Below are 22,454 nucleotides of genomic sequence, written 5' to 3'. Positions count from 1 at the left end.
TTCAAGTTTAGCTTGTATGATGCTCTTGTTCCATAGATACACTTGTAGTTGATGGGCAAGGAGAGACCTTGATCCGGTGGATGAGTGGAGCGAAGAGGAACACAAAGAGCTCCACGGTGGCCATGCTCTTGTAGAACAACTTGGTGCAAGCGTGCTCATCCTCTTCCAGGAGAGAACCGCTGTGCTGCGGGCCTGACCCACCTAAGGCGGAGCTGGAGCGGGAGCCGGGCGCAATTGGAGAGGAGCCCTGGTTTCCGACGGGCTGAGGGAAGGCGGCGCCGCCACTGCTGCCAGCCGACCAGCCGTGGCCCAAGCTGGGCTCGTGGTTGCACTCCTGAGCGGCATCCAACAGCATCCAGTGCAGCGTGTGAAGCAGCTTGGTCTCGGCCACGCCCAGCTTGTCTTGATGACCTGGAAAAGGTCAATGGTCAATAGTTAATTTAAAAAAGAACGGCGTACATGGCACTTTGTTTTTACTTGAATTACAGCATCACATTTCCTCGGTATGTTTTTAAAATGAAATATAAACATTATACTTTAGATCAGTGATTCTCAAAAATCACTTAAATATTGAAACACTCTTACTGTTAAAACTGTCTGTAATGTGGCCAAAAATATTAAATATACTTGTTATAAAAAAATATATGCCTTGTTATTAATGAATATTTAGGCCTAATACGCTACTGTATTTTAATGTTAGTCATAAAAGTGAAATTTGAAAAGCCAAGTGTTTACTGAGGTGGTACTTGGTGGAAAAAAAAAAGTGTGATAAATCACTAATCAGTTTTTAACTAATGTTAAACATTACATGTACAGTGTAACCTCGATTTACAAACCCCTCTATTTGCAAACTTTTGGATTTACAAACTGCTAGACCGATCCAAATGTGCCTTTGTGTGTGCCAACCTTGTTTCAAAGTACAATTGTTTCATTCATTTTGTGTCCCGCTGGAACCCTTAGAGCACGGCCATTTTTGGAGAGGCAGAGCCCTAAACGTCACATCCCATTTACGCAGTCTATTACTCAGTCGCTACAGTGTGTTTCTTTTCTTGCCAGTCACCAAGTGTTATTTATTTTGTTACTCAATATGTGTCCAAAAAAGCCAACAAACCAGCCTGGAAAGATGGAGGGATTTGCTGTGGACTTAAAAAGGACTATTTGCAAGGAGTGCGCCAATAACGATAACAGACAAATCTTAAAGTGACGCCAAAAAGTAGGTTGCTGGTGCAGCGAGGACAGACTGAGGCCCAGCCTGGTCCGGTTAAGACCCAACATTAAGAGGAAAAAAATAGAGGGAACCTCCTCTCTCTACCTCCACTACTTTCTTCGACACTTTTGTGTCTGCATTCATCTCCTTTTCTCGCTTGCATTCCACAAATATTCTTCGACAAAATGTAAAATTTAATTGTAGCAATACAGTTGACAACATCGTTTGTGCTACAAAATGTTTTTGTCCAACTATTATAAACTTGACGTTTTTAACATTTAACTATTCATAACCCACCCGCTACCTTGTCAAAATCTTACTAAACTTGTCCCAGTCGTTTGTGCTACGTTTGTGCTGCAAAATGTTTTGTCCAACTATCATAATTTTTTTAGGGTATTAACGTGTAATGATTCATCACCCACCCCCACCATGTAAAATTCTCCCCAAACTTGTCCCAATCGTTTGTGGTATAAAAGGTTTCTGTCCAACTATTATATAGTTTTTTTTAGGTTATTAATGTAAAAGGATTGATAACCAGCCCCCCACTTTGTCAAAATCTCCCCAAACTTATTCCAATCATTTGTGCTGCAAAATGTTTTCGTCCAACTATTATAGATTTTATGTTTTTAACGTATACCGGTAATTATTCATAACCCGCCCCCCACCTTGTCCTAATCGTTTGTGCTGCAAAATGTTTTTGTCCAACTATTATAGTTTAGGTTATTAATGTATGATTCATAACCAGACCCCCACCTTGTCAAAATCTCCCCAAATGTGTTCCAATCGTATGGGCTGCAAAATATTTTTGTCCAACTTTTTTAATTTTTATGTTATTAACGTATAACTATTCATAACCCGCCCCCGCCTTTTCAAAATCTCCCTAAACATGTCCCAATCGTTTGTGCTACATTTATGTTTGCAAAATGTTTTTATCCAACTATTATAGTGTTGATGTTTTTAACATTTAATTATTCACAACCCGCCCCCAGCCTTGTCAAAATCTCTCCAAACTTCTCCCATTTTTTGTGCTACATTTGTGCTGCAAAATGTTTTTGTTCAACTATTATAGTATTGATGTTTTTCCCGTTCAATTATTCATAACCCGCCCCCCCACATTGTCAAAATCTCCCCAAACTTGTCCTAATCGTTTGTGCTACATTCGTGTTGCAAAATAAGTTGGTTTAACTATTAGTTTTGATGTTAACGTTTAATTATTCCTAACCTGCCCCCCACCTCGTCAAAATTTCCTCAAACTTGTCCTAATCGTTTGTGCTACATTTGTGCTGCAAAATGTTTTTATCCAACAATTATAATTTTTATGTTTTTAACGTTTAATTTGTTATGATCATAGTTTGTTCATGTTTTAAGCCCACAAGAGACATAAAATGTTAATAAACTATGATCCGGAGAGCGGATCATAGCATAAGTTTTCATGACCCACCCACCATTTTGTCAAAATCCCCCCAAACCTGTCCCAATCATTTGCGCTACATGTGTGCTGCAAAATGTTTTCGTCAAACTATTAGTTTTTATGTTTTTATTATTCATCATAACCCACCCCCCCCACCTTGTCAAAATCTCCCCAAACGTGTCCTATTCGTTTGCGCTACATTTGTGCTGCAAAATGTTTTTGTCCAACTATTATAGTTTTGATTTTTTTAATGTTTAATTATTCATAACCCGCCCAACACCTTGTCAGAATTTCCCCAAAGTTGTCCCAGTCATTTGTGCCGCAAAATGTTTTTGTCCAACAATTATAGTTTTAATGTTTTTAATATTTAATTATTCATAACCTGTCCCCCACCTCGTCAAAATCTCCCCAAATGTGTCCCAATCGTTTGTGCTACAAAATGTTTTTATCCAACATTATAATTGTTATGTTTTTAACATTAAATTTGTTATGATCATAGTTTGTTCATGTTTTAAGCCAACAAGAGACATAAAACGTAAATAAACTATGATCCGGGGAACGGATCATAACATAAGTTTTCATAACCCACCCACCATTTTGTCAAAATCCCCCCAAACCTGTCCCAATCATTTGCACTACATGTGTGCTGCAAAAGGTTTTCGTCAAACTATTAGTTTTTATTATTCATCATAACCCACCCCTCACCTTGTCAAAATCTCCCTAAACGTGTCCTATTCATTTGTGGTGCAAAATGTTTTTGTCCAACTATTATAGTTTTGATTTTTTTAAGGTTTAATTATTCATAACCCACCCACCATTTTGTCAAAATCCTCCCAAACCTGTCCCAATCATTTGCGCTACATGTGTGCTGCAAAATGTTTTCGCCAAACTATTAGTTTTTATGTTTTTATTATTCATCATAACCCACCCCCCACATGGTCAAAATCTCCCCAAACGTGTCCTATTCGTTTGCGCTACAAAATGTTTTTGTCCAACTATTATAGTTTAGATTTTTTTAATGTTTAATTATTCATAACCCGCCCAACACCTTGTCAGAATTTCCCCAAACTTGTCCCAGTCATTTGTGCCGCAATATGTTTTTGTCCAACAATTATAGTTTTAATGTTTTTAATATTTAATTATTCATAACCTGTCCTCCACCTTGTCAAAATCTCCCAAAATGTGTCCCAATCGTTTGTGCTACATTTGTGCTGCAAAATGTTTTTATCCAACAATTATAATTTTTATGTTTTTAACGTTTAATTTGTTATAATCATAGTTTGTTCATGTTTTAAGCCAACAAGAGACATAAAACGTAAATAAACTATGATCCGGGGAACGGATCATAACATAAGTTTTCATAACCCACCCACCATTTTGTCAAAATCACCCCCCCCCCCTCCCCCCCCCCCCCCAAACCTGTCCCAATCAAAAATGTTTTCGTCAAACTATTAGTTTTTATTATTCATCATAACCCACCCCCCACCTTGTCAAAATCTCCCTAAACGTGTCCTATTTATTTGTGGTGCAAAATGTTTTTGTCCAACTATTATAGTTTTGATTTTTTTTAACGTTTAATTATTCATAACCACGCCCAACACCTTGTCAAAATTTCCACAAACTTGTCTCAGTCATTTGTGCCGCAAAATGTTTTTGTCCAACAATTATAGTTTTGTTTTTATCATTTCATTATTCATAACCTGTCCCCCACCTTGTCAAAATCCCCCCAAATGTGTCCCAATCGTTTGCGCTATATTTGTGCTGCAAAATCTTTTTTTCCAACTGTTATAGTTTTTATCATGGAATTATTCATAACCCGCCCCCACCTTGTCAAAATCTCCCAAAACTTGTCCCAATTGTTTTGCTACATTTGTGCTGCAAAATGTTTTTGTCCAACAATTATAGTTTTGATGTTTTTAACGTTTAATTTGTTATGATCATAGTTTGTTCATGTTTTAAGCCAACAAGAGACATAAAACGTAAATAAATTATGATCTGGGGAACGGATCATAACATAACTTTTCATAACCCACCCCCCACCTTGTCAAAATTTTCCCAAACCTGTCCCAATCATTTGTGCTGTGAAATGTTTTCGTCAAACTATTAGTTTTATTATTATTTTTATTCATAATAACCCACCCCCTACCTTGTCAAAATCTCCCCAAATGTGTCCTATTCGTTTGTGCTACATTTGTGGTGCAAAATGTTTTTGTCCAACTATTACAGTTTTGATTTTTTTAACGTTTAAATATTCATAACCCCGCCCAACACCTTGTCAAAATTTCCCCAAACTTGTCTCAGTCATTTGTGCCACAAAATGTTTTTGTCCAACAATTATAGTTTTAATGTTTTTAACATTTAATTATTCACAACCCGCCCCCCACCTTGTCAAAATCTCCCCAAATGTGTCCCAGTTGTTTGTGCTGCAAAATGTTTTTGTCAAACTATTATAGTTATGTTTTTATCATTTAATTATTCATAACCCGCCCCCACCTTGTCAAAATCTCCCCAAACTTGGCCCAATCGTTTTTGCTACATTTGTGCTGCAAATTTTTTTTGTCCAACAATGATCATTTTTATGTTTTTAACGTTTAATTTGTTATGATCATAGTTTGTTCATGTTTTAAGCCAACAAGAGACATCAAACGTAAATAAACTATGATCCGGGGAACGGATCAAAACACAAGTCTTCATAACCCACTCCCCATTTTGTCAAAATCTCCCCAAACCTGTCAAAATCATTTGTGCTACAATGTTTTTTGTCAAACTATAAGTTTTTATGTTTTTAATTATTCATCATAACCCACCTTGTCAAAATCTCCCCAAACGTGTCCTATATGTTTGCGCTATATGTGTGCTGCAAAATATTTTTGTCCAACTATTATAGTTTAGATTTTTTTAAAGTTTAATTATTCAGAACCCGCCCAACCCCTTGTCAAAATTTCCCCAAACTTGTCCCAGTCATTTGTGCCGCAAAATGTTTTTGTCCAACAATTATAGTTTTGTTTTTAACATTCAGTTATTCATAACCCGTCCCCCATCTTGTCAAAATCTCCCCAAACTTGTCCCAAGTACTACATTTGTGCTGCAAAATTTTTTTGTCCAACTATTAGTTTTTATCATTTAATTATTCATAACCCGCCCCCACCTTGTCAAAATCTCCCCAAACTTGTCCCAATCATTTTTGCTACATTTAAGCTGCAAAATATTTTTGTCCAACAATTATAGTTTTGATGTTTTTAACGTTTAATTTGTTATGATCATAGTTTGTTCATGCTTTAAGCCAACAAGAAACATAAAACATAAATAAATTATGATCTGGGGAACGGATCATAACATACGTTTTCATAACCCGCCCCCCACCTTGTCAAAATCTTCCCAAACCTGTCCCAATCATTTGTGCTGTGAAATGTTTTCGTCAAACTATTAGTTTTATTGTTTTTTTTATTCATCATAACCCACCCCCTACCTTGTCAAAATCTCCCCAAATGTGTCCTATTCGTTTGTGCTACATTTGTGCTGCAATTTTTTTTGTCCAACTACCGTATTTCCTTGAATTGCCACAGGGCATATAGTATGCGCCTGCCTTGAATTACTGCCGGGTCAAACTCGCTTCGCAAAATAATTATCGCATGCTTAGTATTACCGCCTGGTCAAACTTGTGACGTCACGAGTGACACTTCTCCTGTCATCATTTTCAAAATGGAGGAGGCTGATTTAAAAACCGGTAATTTGAAATCGCATAAAGGGAAGAAGATTAAGGGCTATTCAGTAGGATTTAAGGTCCAAACTTACATCACACTCCAATTTTTACTGCATGCCTTTGGTAAGTGCCGCAGTGAGAAGAGGTTTTAAAATAATTAGCGCATGCTTACTTTTACCACATGCCTTTGGTAAGCGCAGGAGTGAGAAGAGGTTTTAAATTAATTAACGCCCCGGCGGCAATTCAAGGAAATACGGTATTACAGTTTGGATTTTTTTAACGTTTAATTATTCATAACCCGCTCAACACCTTGTCAAAATGTCCCCAAACTTGTCCCAGTCATTTGTGCCGCAAAATGTTTTTGTCCAACTATTATAGTTTTGATGTTACGGGGCCTGATTCTGAATGATATATACATCCATAACAGGAAAACTATAACAGACAAAAACATTTTGCGGCACAAACAGTGTTATATTGATATCTGCAATGATAAGGGAGACCAACTTCACACAGGTGTCTCCTTACCCAGTCTGTTCCTGTTGGAGAGCAAAATGGAGGTGCAGTGGAGGACGTGAGGCAGGGCAGCCTGGACCAGCTCCCAGCGAGAGATGCTCTGGATGGCTTCCGACAGGGCGGGCGACAAGCCGTGCAGCTTATTCTCCACCAGCACTCGCTCAAAGGACTGGAGAGGCAGCCAGAAGAAGCAGATAGCACACATGAGACAGGAACCAAAGCCTCTTTCAGTGGGAGAACACAGTGGCAGCTCTGTGCAGATCAAAAGGGGATCTGGCCATGCAGGACTCATTATGGATATGACTTATGGAAGCAAAACTAATTTCCTAAATGTAAAATGAAGAGTGCACTTGACAAAAGCAGATTATCCGCCCAATGTTAGAATGACTCACCACGCATGATGCTTCATATTGCTTCCCCAGCTTCGGGCGAAGAAATGCACTGGAAATAAACATAATGAGGAATAAAAGTACATCTGGAGGTGACGTCACCGTCCTTGTGGTCGACACAACATGGGAACACCTGTTATCCGCTAACCTGGTCTGCCGCCACAGGAAGGTCTGGATGGGGAACGGAATTCCTTTCCCGCACTCGGGCTCGTTGTCGTCCACGCTCTTCCGCTTCACCATGTCGGCCGCGGACCTCCCTGCTCGACCACCGGTTGTTGGCGCAGGTGAGCGGCGGGCTTTTCTCTCACGACATGATTGGATTCGTCCTGCGTAAAATGGCTGCAAGTGTCGCTGTGGCGGGAAGGAGGGGGGAGGAGGAGGAGGAGTAGGAGAAGCTGATTTGTGATTTCCGCACCCGTCAGTGCTGAAGAGCGACAGCGGGAAGAAGAAGGAGCCTCGCCAAAAAAAAAAAAAGGCGCGTGTGTGTGCGCGGCTGCGGCAGATGTCGACCTTGGGTTTGGCGCAGCGGAAGCGTCACGTCGAAAATGGCATCGATGATCGGCGGGGACTTCAACAGGTTGCCGGACGACCCAGGTGGACTGGGGAATAGAAAGGGGGCGTGGACACGAGAGGTGCCCGTATCGACACTAAATCCTAGCATCGGATCGATTTTAGCGAGATGGGGTCGACATTTTTCAGTTGTCTGCCGGGTCCTAAACATTACGCATTTGTATATCATTTTATTTACGTCAACAGATTTATTATTTTTATTAATTATTTTCAAAAAATAACACCAACCAAGACATATCAATCAATCAATCAATCAATGTTTACTTATATAGCCCTAAATCACTAGTGTCTCAAAGGGCTGCACATACCACTACCACATCCTCGGTAGGCCCACATAAGGGCAAGGAAAACTCACACCCAGTGGAACGTCGGTGACAATGATGACTATGAGAACCTTGGAGAGGAGGAAAGCAATGGATGTCAAGCGGGTCTAACATGATACTGTGAAAGTTAAACCCATATTGGACCCAACACAGTCGCGCGAGTCCAGTCCAAAGCGGATCCAACACAGCAGCGAGAGTCCCGTTCACAGCGGAGCCAGCAGGAAACCATCCCAAGCGGAGGCGGATCAGCAGCGCAGAGATGTCCCCAGCCGATACTCAGGCAAGCAGTACATGGCCACCGGATCGGACCGGACCCCCTCCACAAGGGAGAGTGGGACATAGTAGAAAAAGAAAACAAACGGCAGATCGACTGGTCTAAAAAGGGAGTCTATTTAAAGGCTAGAGTATACAAATGAGTTTTAAGGTGAGACTTAAATGCTTCTACTGAGGTGGCATCTCGAACTGTTACCGGGAGGGCATTCCAGAGTACTGGAGCCCGAAATGAAAAGGCTCTATAGCCCGCAGACTTTTTTGGGGCTTTGGGAATCACTAATAAGTTGGAGTCGGAAAACCAAAACACACAAGACTAGGAGCCCCTAAAGCAGGGGTCACCAACGTGGTGCCCGTGGGCACCAGGTAGCCCGCAAGGACCAGATGAGTAGCCCGCTGGCCTGTTCTAAAAATATCTCAAATAGCAGCACTTACCAGTGAGCTGTCTCTATTTTTTAATTTTATGTATTTACAAGCAAGCTGGTCTCGCTTTGCTCGACATATTTAATTCTAAGAGAGATAAAACTCAAATAGAATTTAAAAATCCAAGAAAATAATTTAAAGACTTGGTCTTCACTTGTTTAAATAAATTAATTAATTTTTTTACTTTGCTTCTTACAACTTTCAGAAAGACAATTTTAGAGAACAAATACAACCTTAAAAATGATTCTAGGATTTTTAAACACATATACCTTTTTACCTTTTAAATTCCTTCATCTTCTTTCCTGACAATTTAAATCAATGTTCAATTAAATTTATTTTTTGTATTGTAAAGAATAATAAAAATAATACTTTTTCGACAAAGAATATTTGTGAAATATTTCTTCAAATTTAGGATTAAAATTCAAAAAAAATATTCTGGCAAATGTAGAAAATCTGTAGAATCAAATTTAGATCTTATTTCAACGTCTTTTGAATTTCTTTAAAAACTTTTGTTCTGGAAAATCTATAGATTTATCTATAGATAAAATGAAAAGATCTGGAATGATGGATGTCACTCTGAATTTCGACAAGCGGAGGAGGGATTCTGCTGAAGGACAGCCATCATGTAGTAACATAAAAAGGCCAAGAAGAAGTGAGACAAATTTCTTGCCAAACTATCCTGAAGGTGAAAATGAAGATAGTCTTGAGTCAGTTAGAAGACGGCTTGAAAGTGAAGCAAAGAAAAGGCTCCCAGACTCAGCTGATGTGAAGACAATGATGGACCAGACCTTTTCTTTGCGCCGCAAAGAAATTGTCCAAGAACAGCCTCCAGTCCAAAGGATGATGCAACGCTGGCCTGCGTTGTTCACAGAAAGTCAGGTACGGCCCACCTGTGCTGCAATATAATGAAACACACCTCAAGTAATCATTAGTACATCTAACACACCAATTTCTGCTTTCTGCTTTGTTTCTTAAGGTGTTTGCAGAGTTCTCCAGAGTTGCCAGTAAGAACCTCCTGAAAGATTTCTACGAAGCTCTGGATCACCACACAAATACTCTCCTTGACCTCTTCAAATCCAGGAAAGGAGTTGTCGGCCAGTCACTTGATCTCTTCCTCCAGCCAATATATTCACAAGTAAGTGTTTCAGATTCTTCGTCATTACCACCTTTGGTAGTGTGCTTGTTGCTTCCTTCAACACATCCTGTAGCTCCTTCTACTACTTTGCAGTGACTACTACAGTACCAGTAATTCTATAATAATACCACAATTCCTAATATCCTTGTTTTTTGTCATCTTCCAATCAGACAAATGACATCACCACAACACGCACTGCTGTCCTGCATTGTCTGCCCCTGCATCTTGGGGATGATTCCAGTGAATTCTTCCTCAGCTGCTCTGTAAGTACATTCATAATGATGAACATGTGATTGTACAGTGTACATCTTAGGACATCAGAAATTGAATTGTGTTCTCAGATTTCAGAAACAAGCATTATTGTTTAGGTCTGATGTCAAACAAAAAATACTAAATCTGACTGCAAAAAAAATAACAATGCATGAAAATCAATGTTGTTAGTAATTTTTATTTTATTTTATTTTTTAATAAAAAAAAAAATGGGACTTGTGCAAACAAATTTGCATGACATTTTTACAGCAGTTTTAATGCAGAGGACCTAAATCTCCCAGGGAGTACGAAAGGGAGTTTACTGAAGGGATCCCTGAGGGTTAATTATGTTTTATTATTTTGAATGCAGGATTCGGACACTGAAAGGGACTTCACCCAGGTGCCTGTTGGGGTTCTTCGAGTCGTGAGTGAGGACAAGCCTCCAGAGATTAACAGCATTGCAATTATCCTTGAAGGAACTATTGTCATGGATAACCTTCCCTCAACCTCTCAAGCGCTTTGTCTTTTGTTCGGACTAATATATGCACTTCATCTGGATTACCCCAAAGGTATGAAGAACACATTTGAGTTCATCCAGAAAATCTTGTTGAACCTCGGACAAAAAAAGCTCAGCCCAAAAATTCAAACATTAAAAAATGCTCTTTTGAGGTAGGTGAAGTGGCTAGGGATAGCTACTATATACTGGCTGGCTACATGTGTGAGCATGATGGGGCTCAACAATCAAACTCTTGAATATTATATACTTTTGAATATGCTATGTACTTTTTTGCCATGCACTTTTATTTACCGTTTTGAATATTGAATATTATTTTTTTAACTAATGTTTATGTTTTGATTACGAAACTGTGAAATACTTTTGTTGAGCTGCAGAGGTCTCCTCTTGTATTTTCAAAGAAAGAAAACTTTTGGTTCAAATACCGATCCCTCTCAGTATGTACTGTTTGTTTTGTTTGGGGTAAAGCTCTTGAAAATGAGCATACACAACGTACAGTACAATATGTGATGTTTAGTGCTAAACATGTGGTTTTGTGACACAGGGTCTCAAAATTGTCATATTGTTGTTCCATATTGCCGTTTTCGGCCTGTGATGTTATTTACAAAGATAAATTACGGTTTCCATAATGACATTTTTGTGACTTCTTAAGTATGCTGAACTAAGGTATATCAAGTATTGCTCACTTATTTTGGCACATTACGTGTAATACTTATAACTTATCTTTATTGAGTTCATCAAGTTGATTACACTTGGATATCCATAGTATAGTGTATTTATAATGTTAAGTAAAGCCTACTTAGTTGGTAAAACATTAAGTTCATGTGACTCAAAATAGTTAAGTTTTAACAACTTGTTTGAAGTAATCTATACTTAGGTGTATTAAGTGCTCACAACTTTGCTACAATAATTTCAAACCACTTGATGCAATTAAGTTCTTTTACTTGTGTTTCTCAAGGTAATCGGTTTCCTAGATTCTTTTAAGTAAAGTTAACTAGTTAGAATTTACAGTGCAGAAGAAAAAATTATTGGTCTTTGATAGAAATACAGCTTGGTCCAATTTGTTATATATTCTAACAAACTGCAGATTGGATTTTAACCCATTTAAAACATCCATCCATCCATCCATTTTCTACCGCTTATTCCCTTTCGGGGTCGCGGGGGGCGCTGGCGCCTATCTCAGCTACAATCGGGCGGAAGGCGGGGTACACCCTGGACAAGTCGCCACCTCATCGCAGGGCCAACACAGATAGACAGACAACATTCACACTCACATTCACACACTAGGGCCAATTTAGTGTTGCCAATCAACCTATCCCCAGGTGCATGTCTTTGGAAGTGGGAGGAAGCCGGAGTACCCGGAGGGAACCCACGCATTCACGGGGAGAACATGCAAACTCCACACAGAAAGATCCCGAGCCTGGATTTGAACCCAGGACTGCAGGACCTTCGTATTGTGAGGCAGACGCACTAACCCCTCTGCCACCGTGAAGCCCCCATTTAAAACATGTCATCAAAAATATATATTTATTGTGAGAAATCATTGAGATGATCAGTGTTTCCACAAAGATAAATATCGTTAATTATTAATAATAACATTGAGTTAAAGGTAAATTGAGCAAATTGGCTATTTCTGGCAATTTATTTAAGTGTGTATCAAAATGGTAGCCCTTCGCATTAATCAGTACCCAATAATTAGCTCTTGGTTTCAAAAAGGTTGGTGATCCCTGCCCTAAAGGAACATGGAGATCTAGCCATACCTTTTCGAGCACTCGCGACTCCTTTCGCGAGCTCTCGCAATACTTTTTGAGAAATCTCGCTAAAGGTTTTTCCCTATGTCAGTGAACCGGATGTGAAACAGACACAGCGATGGAGGAGCGGGAGCATGCGGAAGCCTACCCATCATCTGTGCTACGACCAGAAAGCCCCTGCGCAATTAGAATTATTTTCAGATGTCTCTCACTTATGTCAAAGCCATGTCTACGTGCAAGAACGGATTTGATGTCTTTATATGTTAGGCCAATACTAAAATAGAAATCAATAAACTTCTCCCACGGATGATGGGTAGGCTCCGCCATCGCTGTGTCTGTTTCACTTCCGGTTCACTGACATAGGAAAAATACCTTTTGCGAGTTGTCGCAAAAAGTATTGCGAGATCTCGCAAAACATTTTTTTCCCCTTCATGTCCTTTTAGGGGCTCCGTACAAGACAAAGCAAATAAAACCAAACAAAAACAAAACAATCCCCCCCTCTCCCCCACACATTCACACATCCATTGAGAAAAGCTTACATGAAGAAAATCCAAAATTAAAAGAAATTAAAATTACAACAACAAAAAAAGATAACTCATACATTAACCACCTGACCAAATCAGTCTATTGAATTTTGCAGTCAATATATTTCATCACAGGGCCCCAGGAGTCCTCCCATTTTCTTTGAGTGGATTGTCCGCTGTATCACAGTTTCTCCATATGTATAACGGAAACAAGTTCATGCAGCCAATTTTGAAAGGCTGGAGGAGTTGGTGTCTTCCATTCTGCCAGTATGAGTTTTTTTGGCCAGCACTGTACCCAATAAGAGTGCAGATTGGGTGTAAAGGGGAAGAGTTACTGAGTCCACTGAACATCCAAACAGGGCTAAGTCTCCGTCAGGTAAGAATGGGCTTTGGAAAACTTCAGGAGAAAAAAAAAAAAGAGAAAACCCTTGACCAAAATGTACCGATGACTGAACAGTTCCAAAATAAATGCAAAAACGTACCATTATCTACTTTACATTTGTCACAGGTTGGGGACACAGCAGGATATAATTAGTGTAACATAACCTTAGAGTAATGAAAGCTATGTATAACTTTGAACTGAATCAACCTGTGTCTGCTGTTTATTGAACATTTATGAATGTATTAAAGTGCAGTCGTTCATACCTCGTTAGAACAATTTTAAACTACAAAATGTTTATGTCCAACTATTACAGTTTTTATGTTGTCGACGTATAATTATTCATAACCCGCCTCCCACTTTGTGAAAATCTCCTCAAACTTGTCCCAGTCGTTTGTGCTACATTTGTGCTTCAAAATGTTTTTGTCCAACTATTAGTTTTTATGTTGTCGACGTATAATTATAACCCGCCCCCCACCTTGTCAAAATCTCCCTAAATGTGTTCCAATCATTTGTGCTGCAAAATGTTTTTGTCTAACTATTTCTATGTTAACGTATAATTATTCATAACCCGCCCTCCACCTTGTCAAAATCTCCCCAAACTTGTCCCAATTGTTTGTGCTACATTTGTACTGCAAAATGTTTTTTTCCAACTATTATAGTTTTGATGTTTTTAATGTTTAATTATTCATAACCTGCCCCCCACCTTGTCAAAATCTCCCTAAAACTGCTCCAATTGTTTGTGCTACATTTGTGCTGCAAAATGTTTTTGTCCAACTGTTTTAGTTTTGTTGTTTGACATTTTATTTTAAGCCCCCCCATTACACATTTGTACACTATTTTATTCACATCGCATGATTTTAATCAATCTTTTCATTTGAGTGATAAATAAATGATATATTTTTTGTGCAAAACAAATCTTAGGGCTGTCCAATGGTTATTTAAAAAAAAAAAAAAAAATCAGATTAATCGCATTTTGGAATTGGGATTACTTGCTTGCGTAATACAAATGATTTTAAGAAAAGACTATTCGTACACAAATGGAACTCTATTGGAACAATTCTAAACGTTTGTGTATGTCAGAGCCAGATAAAATCAGTTTGCGGCCCTGAACCGGCCCGCAAGCCTTACGTTTGACACCACTGGTGTGGGTCATTAATTTGCACAAACCCAGCAGGCACAAGACATTGATTATACGTACGTGTCTTTTAAAATTGACTGTGAAACACTGTTGTAAAATAGTTGTATTTGTAAATTGGTTACAACGTTGATGTCCAACGCTGGATCCACGTCGTTGGTTGGAAAAATGACCAAATTTTAGTGGTCAACTGAACATCACAACCTAACATCAAATAAACGTCAAAAACCATGTTGTTTCAACGTTGTATTTGTGTTGTAGATTATTGGTTGGGGAATGGCCAAAATTAAATGGTCAAATCAACATCAGAACCAATCATTGAATGGAATGTCATCAAAAAGCATGTTGTTCCAATGTTAAGGTTTGAGTTGCTCAACGTCAGGACCTAATATAACAAGTTCTCAACGTTGTTTTAATGTCTTGTGCATGCTGGGAAACCTGGTAACAGTTTTTTCAGGCTGCAATTCAGGTGAAATTTGCCATAGAGCACACCAGTCAGTCAGTCATTTTTGTACAGAAGTACAGTATGCATTGATCTGATCTGACTGTACAATAGGCAAGGGCTCCACATGGCCCCATTCGTTGCAGTTTACCTAACGCAATAAACGTGAAGAAATTGGGGCGTACACTATCCACTTTAACTTTGACACCCATCCATCTTCTTCCACTTATCCAGGGTTGGACCCCCCCCAAGTGCAACAGCCTGAGCAGAGAAGGCCGGACTTCCGTGTTTTGTGGCAATTCCAACTTTGACCACAGCGTGAGTTGCTACCTTGGCGCTTTCCATCATTTTCAGCAGACTGCATTGCAAAATGATTAACACCCCCTGTTCCTCACACACAAGATCCGCCCAGGAATGGAATCATATGAATCCCTTCCTTACTGTACAGCGGTTAAAGTAAACAAAAAGCTTTGTACTTTTTGTATACATGATTAATGCGATATTTTTTTGTGATTAATCACATGAGTTACTTTGCTAATTTTGACAGCCCCCCCCCAAAATTAACATCATTAAAACTAACTTAATCAATGCCTTACTTAAGAATGATCGATGCAATGTGCCACAGAAGCCATCCTGTCACAGGGAGACATTTCCCATTATGTTACTCTGCGTGACAGAGCAGGAAGCGGCTATAGCAGGGGTCGGCAACCCAAAATGTTGAAAGAGCCATATTGGACCAAAAATTATAAAAAAATATGTCTGGAGCCGCAAAAAATTAAAAGCCATATTAAATACAGATAGTGTGTCATGAGATATAAATTGAATTAAGAGGACTTAAATGAAACTAAATGAGCTCAAATATAGCTACAAATGAGGCATAATGATGCAATATGTACATATAGCTAGCCTAGATAGCATGTTAGCATCGATTAGCTTGCAGTCATGCAGTCACCAAATATGTCTGATTAGCATTCCACACAAGACAGTAACATCAACAAAACTCACCTTTGTGCATTCACGCACAACGTTAAAAGTTTGGTGGACAAAATGAGACCGAAAAAGAAGTGGCATAAAACACATCCTAGAAAGTCAGAGAAAGTTGTACATGTAAACAAACCACGATGCATTCAAGGACCGCCAAAATTAGTAGGACAAAACGGTGCTCACCAAATACTCGAATCAGTGAAGCATGTTTAATGTAAACAGTGTGCTTTATAACAATTAGGGAGGTTTGTGTCATGTTTTTCCTCCTGCAAAAACCATATTAAAACAAAAAAAATATTTTTTTTTCAATTTTCCATACATTTTTGAAAAAGCTCCAGAGAGCCACTAGGATTGCCGACCCCTGGGTTGAAGAATACACTTGAGGTTGAATTTCATATAAAATGCCTCGTCATTTATTTACATAAATTCCTCGTTTATCGCTCTTAATTGGTTCCGGACAGAATCTGGAAATGAGGAATTATTAATTATAAATCAAATATTTTCATAGCTAGCCCATAAAAAAACGTTACATTTTTATATATGTATATCATTTTATGGGAGCCATCTAAACATGAAATAACACCCTTTAATCACCTTAATCACTTTTTAATCCCATATAGTAAAGCTTTCTGAGGCTGAGCCAATCAGTGGCCATGATACTGAACTTTGCGCTGCGATTGCTTCGGTCTAATCTTGTGGCTCATCTTCTGTAGTATTGATATTTTTAGTTCATTTAGTAATCATTTTGCCGGAAAATGCTTAATTTACAGCAAACATGTGGAACATGCTTTAAAACACAAAAATAGATATGCGAAATGATGAAGTAGCAATAATTGAAGTGTAATGTGGAAGGGACAACTGTATTTGACACTGTATATAACATGGGGCACCCCTGCAGATTGTGGGGCCCGGAACAATGTTTTTTCTGTCGGGCGAGGCTGTGTGTTTTTTCGTTGATATCATATTGATATTCCGGGACGTCAAAGTGAAGGAAAAGGTGGGGATGTTGTAGAGCCTAAACCAGTGGTTCTAAATCTGGGTTCGATCGAACACTAAGGGTTCAGTGAGTCGGCCTCAGGGGTTGGGCAGAGCCTCCATTGCGGAGGTCAAGACACACCCGACCCATCGTGTAAAAAAAAAAAACTTCTCCCTATCGGCGTATTATGGATACCACCAAACTATGTTCCCTCTAATTTTCCATCTGAAATGCTAGTGAGTGTTTGTTTTGAGTTCAAGCAGTGTGTTGGGTTTCGTTCTTTCAACAAGGTGATGTTCATGCACGCACCAGTAAAACAAAACAAAAACAACCTTTGTCTTGAATTTAGAAAAAAAATAAAATATTTTTTACTGAAGAAGGGTTCGGTGAATGTGCATGTGGAACTGGTGGAGTTCGGTACCTCCAACAAGGTTAAGAACCACTGGCCTAAACACTGAGGATCCTGGGTTTTTGTTCAGTTTGAAGAATGCTTTTGAGCAGGGCGTCACTAGGCCTATTTTAGGGGGGCTTAAGCCCCCCTAAAATATTCTTAAACCCCCCTAAATAATTATACTTTATTTATATTTATTTTCTTTTTTTTTTTTTTACAAATACATGCCGAAATATTCATTTTAAAGTGGCCCGAATAAGACTTTAAAATAAACAATTATATAACCTGTCATTATTCACTCAGTTTCCCCTCACTTCATAGCGTAAGGAGCGCTACTGCCTACTGGTGCTGATGAGACGAGACGCGCGGCCGCCATATTGGAGTGGTGATCCACTCCATCCATGCATCCATTTTCTACCGCTTGTCCCTTTCGAGGTCGCGGGGGGTGCTGGAGCCTATCTCAGCTGCATTCAGGCGGAAGGCGGTGTACACCCTGGACAAGTCGCCATCTCCACTCAGTGCAATTCATTTGGCAGGAGCAATTAACTGTCAGCGCATTTTATCTCAATGAATACCACTGATTTTCACGCGGTTATTTGTCATACATGTAACTATGATAGAGGACACATGTTTTGGCGTTTTCATAGTTTGCTTAACAGTAATAGAATATTCTTACATGCTATAAGTGACCAGACCTCCGAGATCAAAACTGGGAAAAATAATCCCAGAGAAGGGGGGAAAAAAAACGGTCAGCTATTTTTAAATTGAAGAAACAATATGATGAGGTTATATATAGATGTGTATATCCTACGTAAACAATGTATGAATATAGTAGATATCTAGATATCTTACGGACCAATAGACTGCAACAGCAGAGAGTTTATTCTGTCTTGACACTTTGTATTGATATTTTCTATTACATTCTTCCTGTAAATGATCATGTTTACGGTGATTGTTTTATATGTATTTTTAATGTATGTTACTTTGGATAAAAGTGTCTGCCAAATACTTAAACATATAAGAACACCTGAAAGTCTTTATAATCTGCTAAAACCACCAATCTGTTTCACTGGATTCAGAATAAAACCAAAGTCTGTTTTACCCAACAAAGTTAGTATTTGAATATTATTACTTGAAGACTTATTCCTGTTTACAATTATACTGTTAAGAGAGTATTGTCTTACGTTTTGCCTAAAATGAAAATGCATCATAATCAGTGGTGGCTGGTGAATTTTGTTTTAGGTGGGGCTGAAAGTTTGTAAACCAAATACTTGTAGGGGCGTCATCCTCCTCCAGAAGATTTGTTTGTGATTTTCACATACAAATATTGAATATCTTTGCTCCTTCTCAACTCTGTGGTCAAGCTGCACAAAACCTTGTGTCTGCAATTTTAAATAATTTAGTTTTTAAGTTCTGTGTTTCTTGTAGAATCTATATAAAGTAGTGTACATTAGCCTATTGTTACGTTAATAGCTGTTGTATTATTATAGGATGGCTTGTTAAACATTTCATAAGATTTTCAGGGGGAGGAAAATCCAAGACATTTAATATAAAATTTAAAATAAATAAATACATAAAGAGAAAAAATGGTTAAAAGCCATCGTCCCGTGAATTTTTTTACTGTCCCCGGGACGACGGGACATCATTATTATCAAGCCCTGGAAGTTAAATTTTATTGTTTGCATTATTTGTTTCAGCATTGCACTTTGAAGATGGTCCCTCAGCTCTTTGAGAGCTTTGGCTCTTTTTCAGATCAGCAGACAGGCTAAGTCTTTCTCACAGTATACATCATGGGTGTCAAACTCTGGCCCGCGGGCCAAATTTGTCCCGCCGTTTAATTTCATTTGGCCCTTGAGCCAATATCAAATTAACATTAGAGCTGGCCCCCCGGTAACACCAAAATCACCGCTAATACTCCTACTTGCCAACCCTCCCGATTTTCCCGGGAGACTCCCGAAGTTTAGTGCCCTTCCCGAAAATCTCCCTGAGCAACCATTCTCCTGATTTCCACCCGGACAACAATATTGGGGGCGTGCCTTAAAGGCACTGCCTTTAGCGTCTTCGTCACAACCTCTTTTCCTCCATATAAACAGCGTACTGGGAAAGTCACATAATATATGCAGCTTCCACACACACATATGCGAATTACACGCATACTTGATCAACAGCCATACAGGTCACACTGAGGGTGACCTGTATAAACAACTTTAACATTGTTACAAATATGCGTCACACTGTGAACCCACACCAAACAAGAATGACACAACACATTTCGGGAGAACACCCGCACCGTAACACAACATAAACACAACAGAACAAATACCCAGAACCCCTTGCAGCACTAACTCTTCCGGAACGCTTCAATATACACCCCTCGCTACCACCAAACCCCGCCCACCTCATTTTTATTTTATTTTCGAAATTATTAGCCTGTGGAAAAAGTTAATGTTGATATTTACCTCAGAAGGCTGCAAATAGAAAAGAGACATTTATTTTTTTAATTAAATTGGATTTAATATACCACTGATGTTTTTTCGTTTGTTTTTTGAAAGTTGATTTTGCACTATTATGTTATATAAGCTTTGCCTGTTCCATGGGAGGAAGCCGGAGTACCCGGAGGGAACCCACGCAGTCACGGGGAGAACAAGCTAACTCCACACAGAAAGATCCTGAGCCCGTATTGTGAGGCAGACACACTAACCCCTGTTTCACAGTGCTGCCCTATTTAAGCCTTGCTTGTTCAATATTCATTGCAAAACTTGTTTGGGTCCCTATTAAAAGGTTAATTTGTTCAACCTTGGCCCGCGGCTTTGTTCAGTTTTTAATTTTGGCCCACTCTATTTAAATTTGACACCCCTGGTGTACATAAACATTTCTCAATTCTATTCAGACTTCCATATATAATTTCATAATAACAAAGAATAATTTCTAAGTCTGTGTTAGCAGTTTGTGAAGTTTTGTACTCGTGCGCTACGTTCGCTCACATCCTGTTCATCTCCTGGGGGCTAAGCCCCCACTGTCCTTAAAAACTAGGGACGCCCCTGCTTTTAAATATGCAAGTAAAATGACATCCATCCTTCCATCCATCCATTTTTTTACCGCTTATCCCTTTCAGGGTCGCTGGAGCCTATCTCAGCTACAATCAGGCGGAAGGCTGCGTACACCCTGGACAAGTCGCCACCTCATCACAGGGCCAACACAGAAAGACGGACAACATTCACACAATAGGGCCAAAATGTTATTTTACGATTGTTACAGCTGCTTAAGCTAATTAAAAAGGTTGCTCAAATTAAATTAAATTACGAATGTCTGAGACTACAACCCACTATTAAAAATGCCAAATGTTTCAAGGTCGGTGAGCGTTGCTCCGGCGTGACCTCAAGATGCGGAAAACGGCAGGCGAAATGCAAGTAAACTGTAATTTTTTACCTACAAAGAGACGTCAGAGAACGGCAGTCGGAATGCAAACAAAACGCAATTTATTACCTACAAAGAGGCGTCGGTCTCGAAAGGAAGAGCAAGACCGATCCAACGCTGAAGGAGGACCCAGGTGGAGCTAACGAGAACTAATTAAACAAGGAACAGGTGTGCTGACAGGACATGGAACAGAAAGTAAAGGTGCTGTAAAACACAGGCACCAAACAGGAAACACTGACAAAACAAAAGCACCGGGACAGGAAGTGACTCTAATAACAGGAAACCCCACCCATAACTAGCACTATACAGGTTCGTTCCACCTGTATAGCAGCCAAGCTGACTTCAAACAAATCACTCCAAACGGACGCCATAACGTCACCAAAGCTCACCTTTAAGTATTTACTTGCAGCAAAACTGTTTGGAACAATGAGAGGTGATTCAAAATAGGAGAAATGTATGTGCACGTTTCACTTTTGCATGGCATTACCCTGAACTGTGGTGCATTCAAAGACCCTTGATTAAAGTTAGAAATGGAAGCGTCACTAGGTTTTAAAGAAAAGGGGAGGAGATCACTAATAATATAATCACAACAATGATTATGTATTATGATTGTTGATGATTTCCATTTTTATTTAATTCGCTCAAACATTATTCATTTAATATGATTAAAAATGTTTAACTTTCCTTTGCATCAGGGTGTGAAGCTGATACACAAAGAATTATACTTCATTCTGCTCCTTTTCATTCATGATTTATTTTTAAGTTGTATCAATAATTTTTGTTTAATAGAGGAATCAATAAAGTACTATCCATCTCAGGGGTAGGGAACCTATGGCTCTAGAGCCAGATCTGGCTCTCAGATAAATCTTAGCTGCCATTGCTTAACACGATAAGTAATTAATAATTCCGCTGGTAATCACATTGTTAAAAATAAAGTTCAAATTATAAAACATTCTCATGCATTTTAATCCAACCATCCGTTTTTTTATCACACCTGTCCAAGATGTCGCATTAATGGTAAGAAGTATGATATTTATTATTGGTTAACTTTAGAATAACAATGTTATTAAAAAGAAAAAGAGACCTATTATACTTATAATTACTTAAAAACGCACACATTTAGTTGTATTCAGTGTTAAAAAAAATATTATATGGCTCTCACGGAAATACATTTTGAAATATTTGGCTTTCACGGCTCTCTCAGCAAAAAAGGTTCCCGACCCCTGATCTATCTATTAAACAAAAATAAGCCAGATGAGGTGGTTCGAGCGTCTGGTCAGGATGCCACCCGAATGCTTCCCTAGGGAGGTGTTTAGGGCACATCCGACCAGTAGGAGGCCATGGGGAAGACCCAGGACACGTTGGGAAGACTGGCTTGGGAATGCCCCGGGATCGCCCGGGAGGAGGTGGACGAAATGGCTGGGGAGAGGGAAGTCTGGGCTTCCCTGCTTAGGCTGCTGCCCCCGCGACCCGACCTCGGATAAGCGGAAGAAGATGGATGATTGAACGGATGATAAGATGAACTGCAAACATTTTTCATGTTCTTTATTTTATTGTTTTTCATGTGAGCATTTGCCCATCAGAACATTGCAAACATTTTTTTGTATTTTCATTTTTTTAAATACACTTACACAGGCGTACATAGCGATTGAAAGGGAAGTAACAAACATCAGACATTCACAACAAGAACAGTATGAATGCATCCTAACACTCTTTCCTGCAAAACAACCAGACTGCTTTACTTT

The 22,454-nt window shown here is 39.0% G+C and overlaps 2 protein-coding genes across 3 annotated transcripts in view; both read right to left on the bottom strand.

Moving 5' to 3' along the window:
• The window catches only part of LOC133544129 (protein unc-80 homolog), a 93,664-nt gene extending 72,808 nt beyond the window's left edge, over nucleotides 1–20,856 (bottom strand). Inside the window, exons 1-7 of one of the 2 annotated variants that reach the window (XM_061889204.1) lie at nucleotides 20,779–20,856; nucleotides 10,141–10,205; nucleotides 9,598–9,704; nucleotides 7,372–7,574; nucleotides 7,227–7,275; nucleotides 6,847–7,003; nucleotides 68–411 (exon numbers count right to left, since the gene is read on the bottom strand). In XM_061889204.1, the coding sequence (XP_061745188.1) occupies nucleotides 68–411; nucleotides 6,847–7,003; nucleotides 7,227–7,275; nucleotides 7,372–7,463 (642 nt within the window). In that variant the 5' untranslated portion in view covers nucleotides 7,464–7,574; nucleotides 9,598–9,704; nucleotides 10,141–10,205; nucleotides 20,779–20,856. Of the gene's footprint in view, nucleotides 1–67; nucleotides 412–6,846; nucleotides 7,004–7,226; nucleotides 7,276–7,371; nucleotides 7,826–9,597; nucleotides 9,705–10,140; nucleotides 10,206–20,778 lie in introns of those variants that run through there. The other variant, XM_061889205.1, reaches the window with a different exon arrangement.
• A 1,383-nt stretch (nucleotides 20,857–22,239) lies between these two features.
• The window catches only part of LOC133544544 (microtubule-associated protein 2-like), a 145,108-nt gene continuing 144,893 nt past the window's right edge, over nucleotides 22,240–22,454 (bottom strand). Inside the window, exon 21 of the mRNA XM_061890001.1 lies at nucleotides 22,240–22,454. This exon is cut by the window's right edge and continues 1,140 nt beyond it. The gene's annotated coding sequence lies outside the window, so the exon portion shown is untranslated.

This window comes from Nerophis ophidion, linkage group LG27 (genome assembly GCF_033978795.1).
Source record: "Nerophis ophidion isolate RoL-2023_Sa linkage group LG27, RoL_Noph_v1.0, whole genome shotgun sequence".
Lineage (NCBI taxonomy): Eukaryota > Metazoa > Chordata > Actinopteri > Syngnathiformes > Syngnathidae > Nerophis > Nerophis ophidion.
This window is presented reverse-complemented; position numbering and strand designations above follow the sequence as displayed.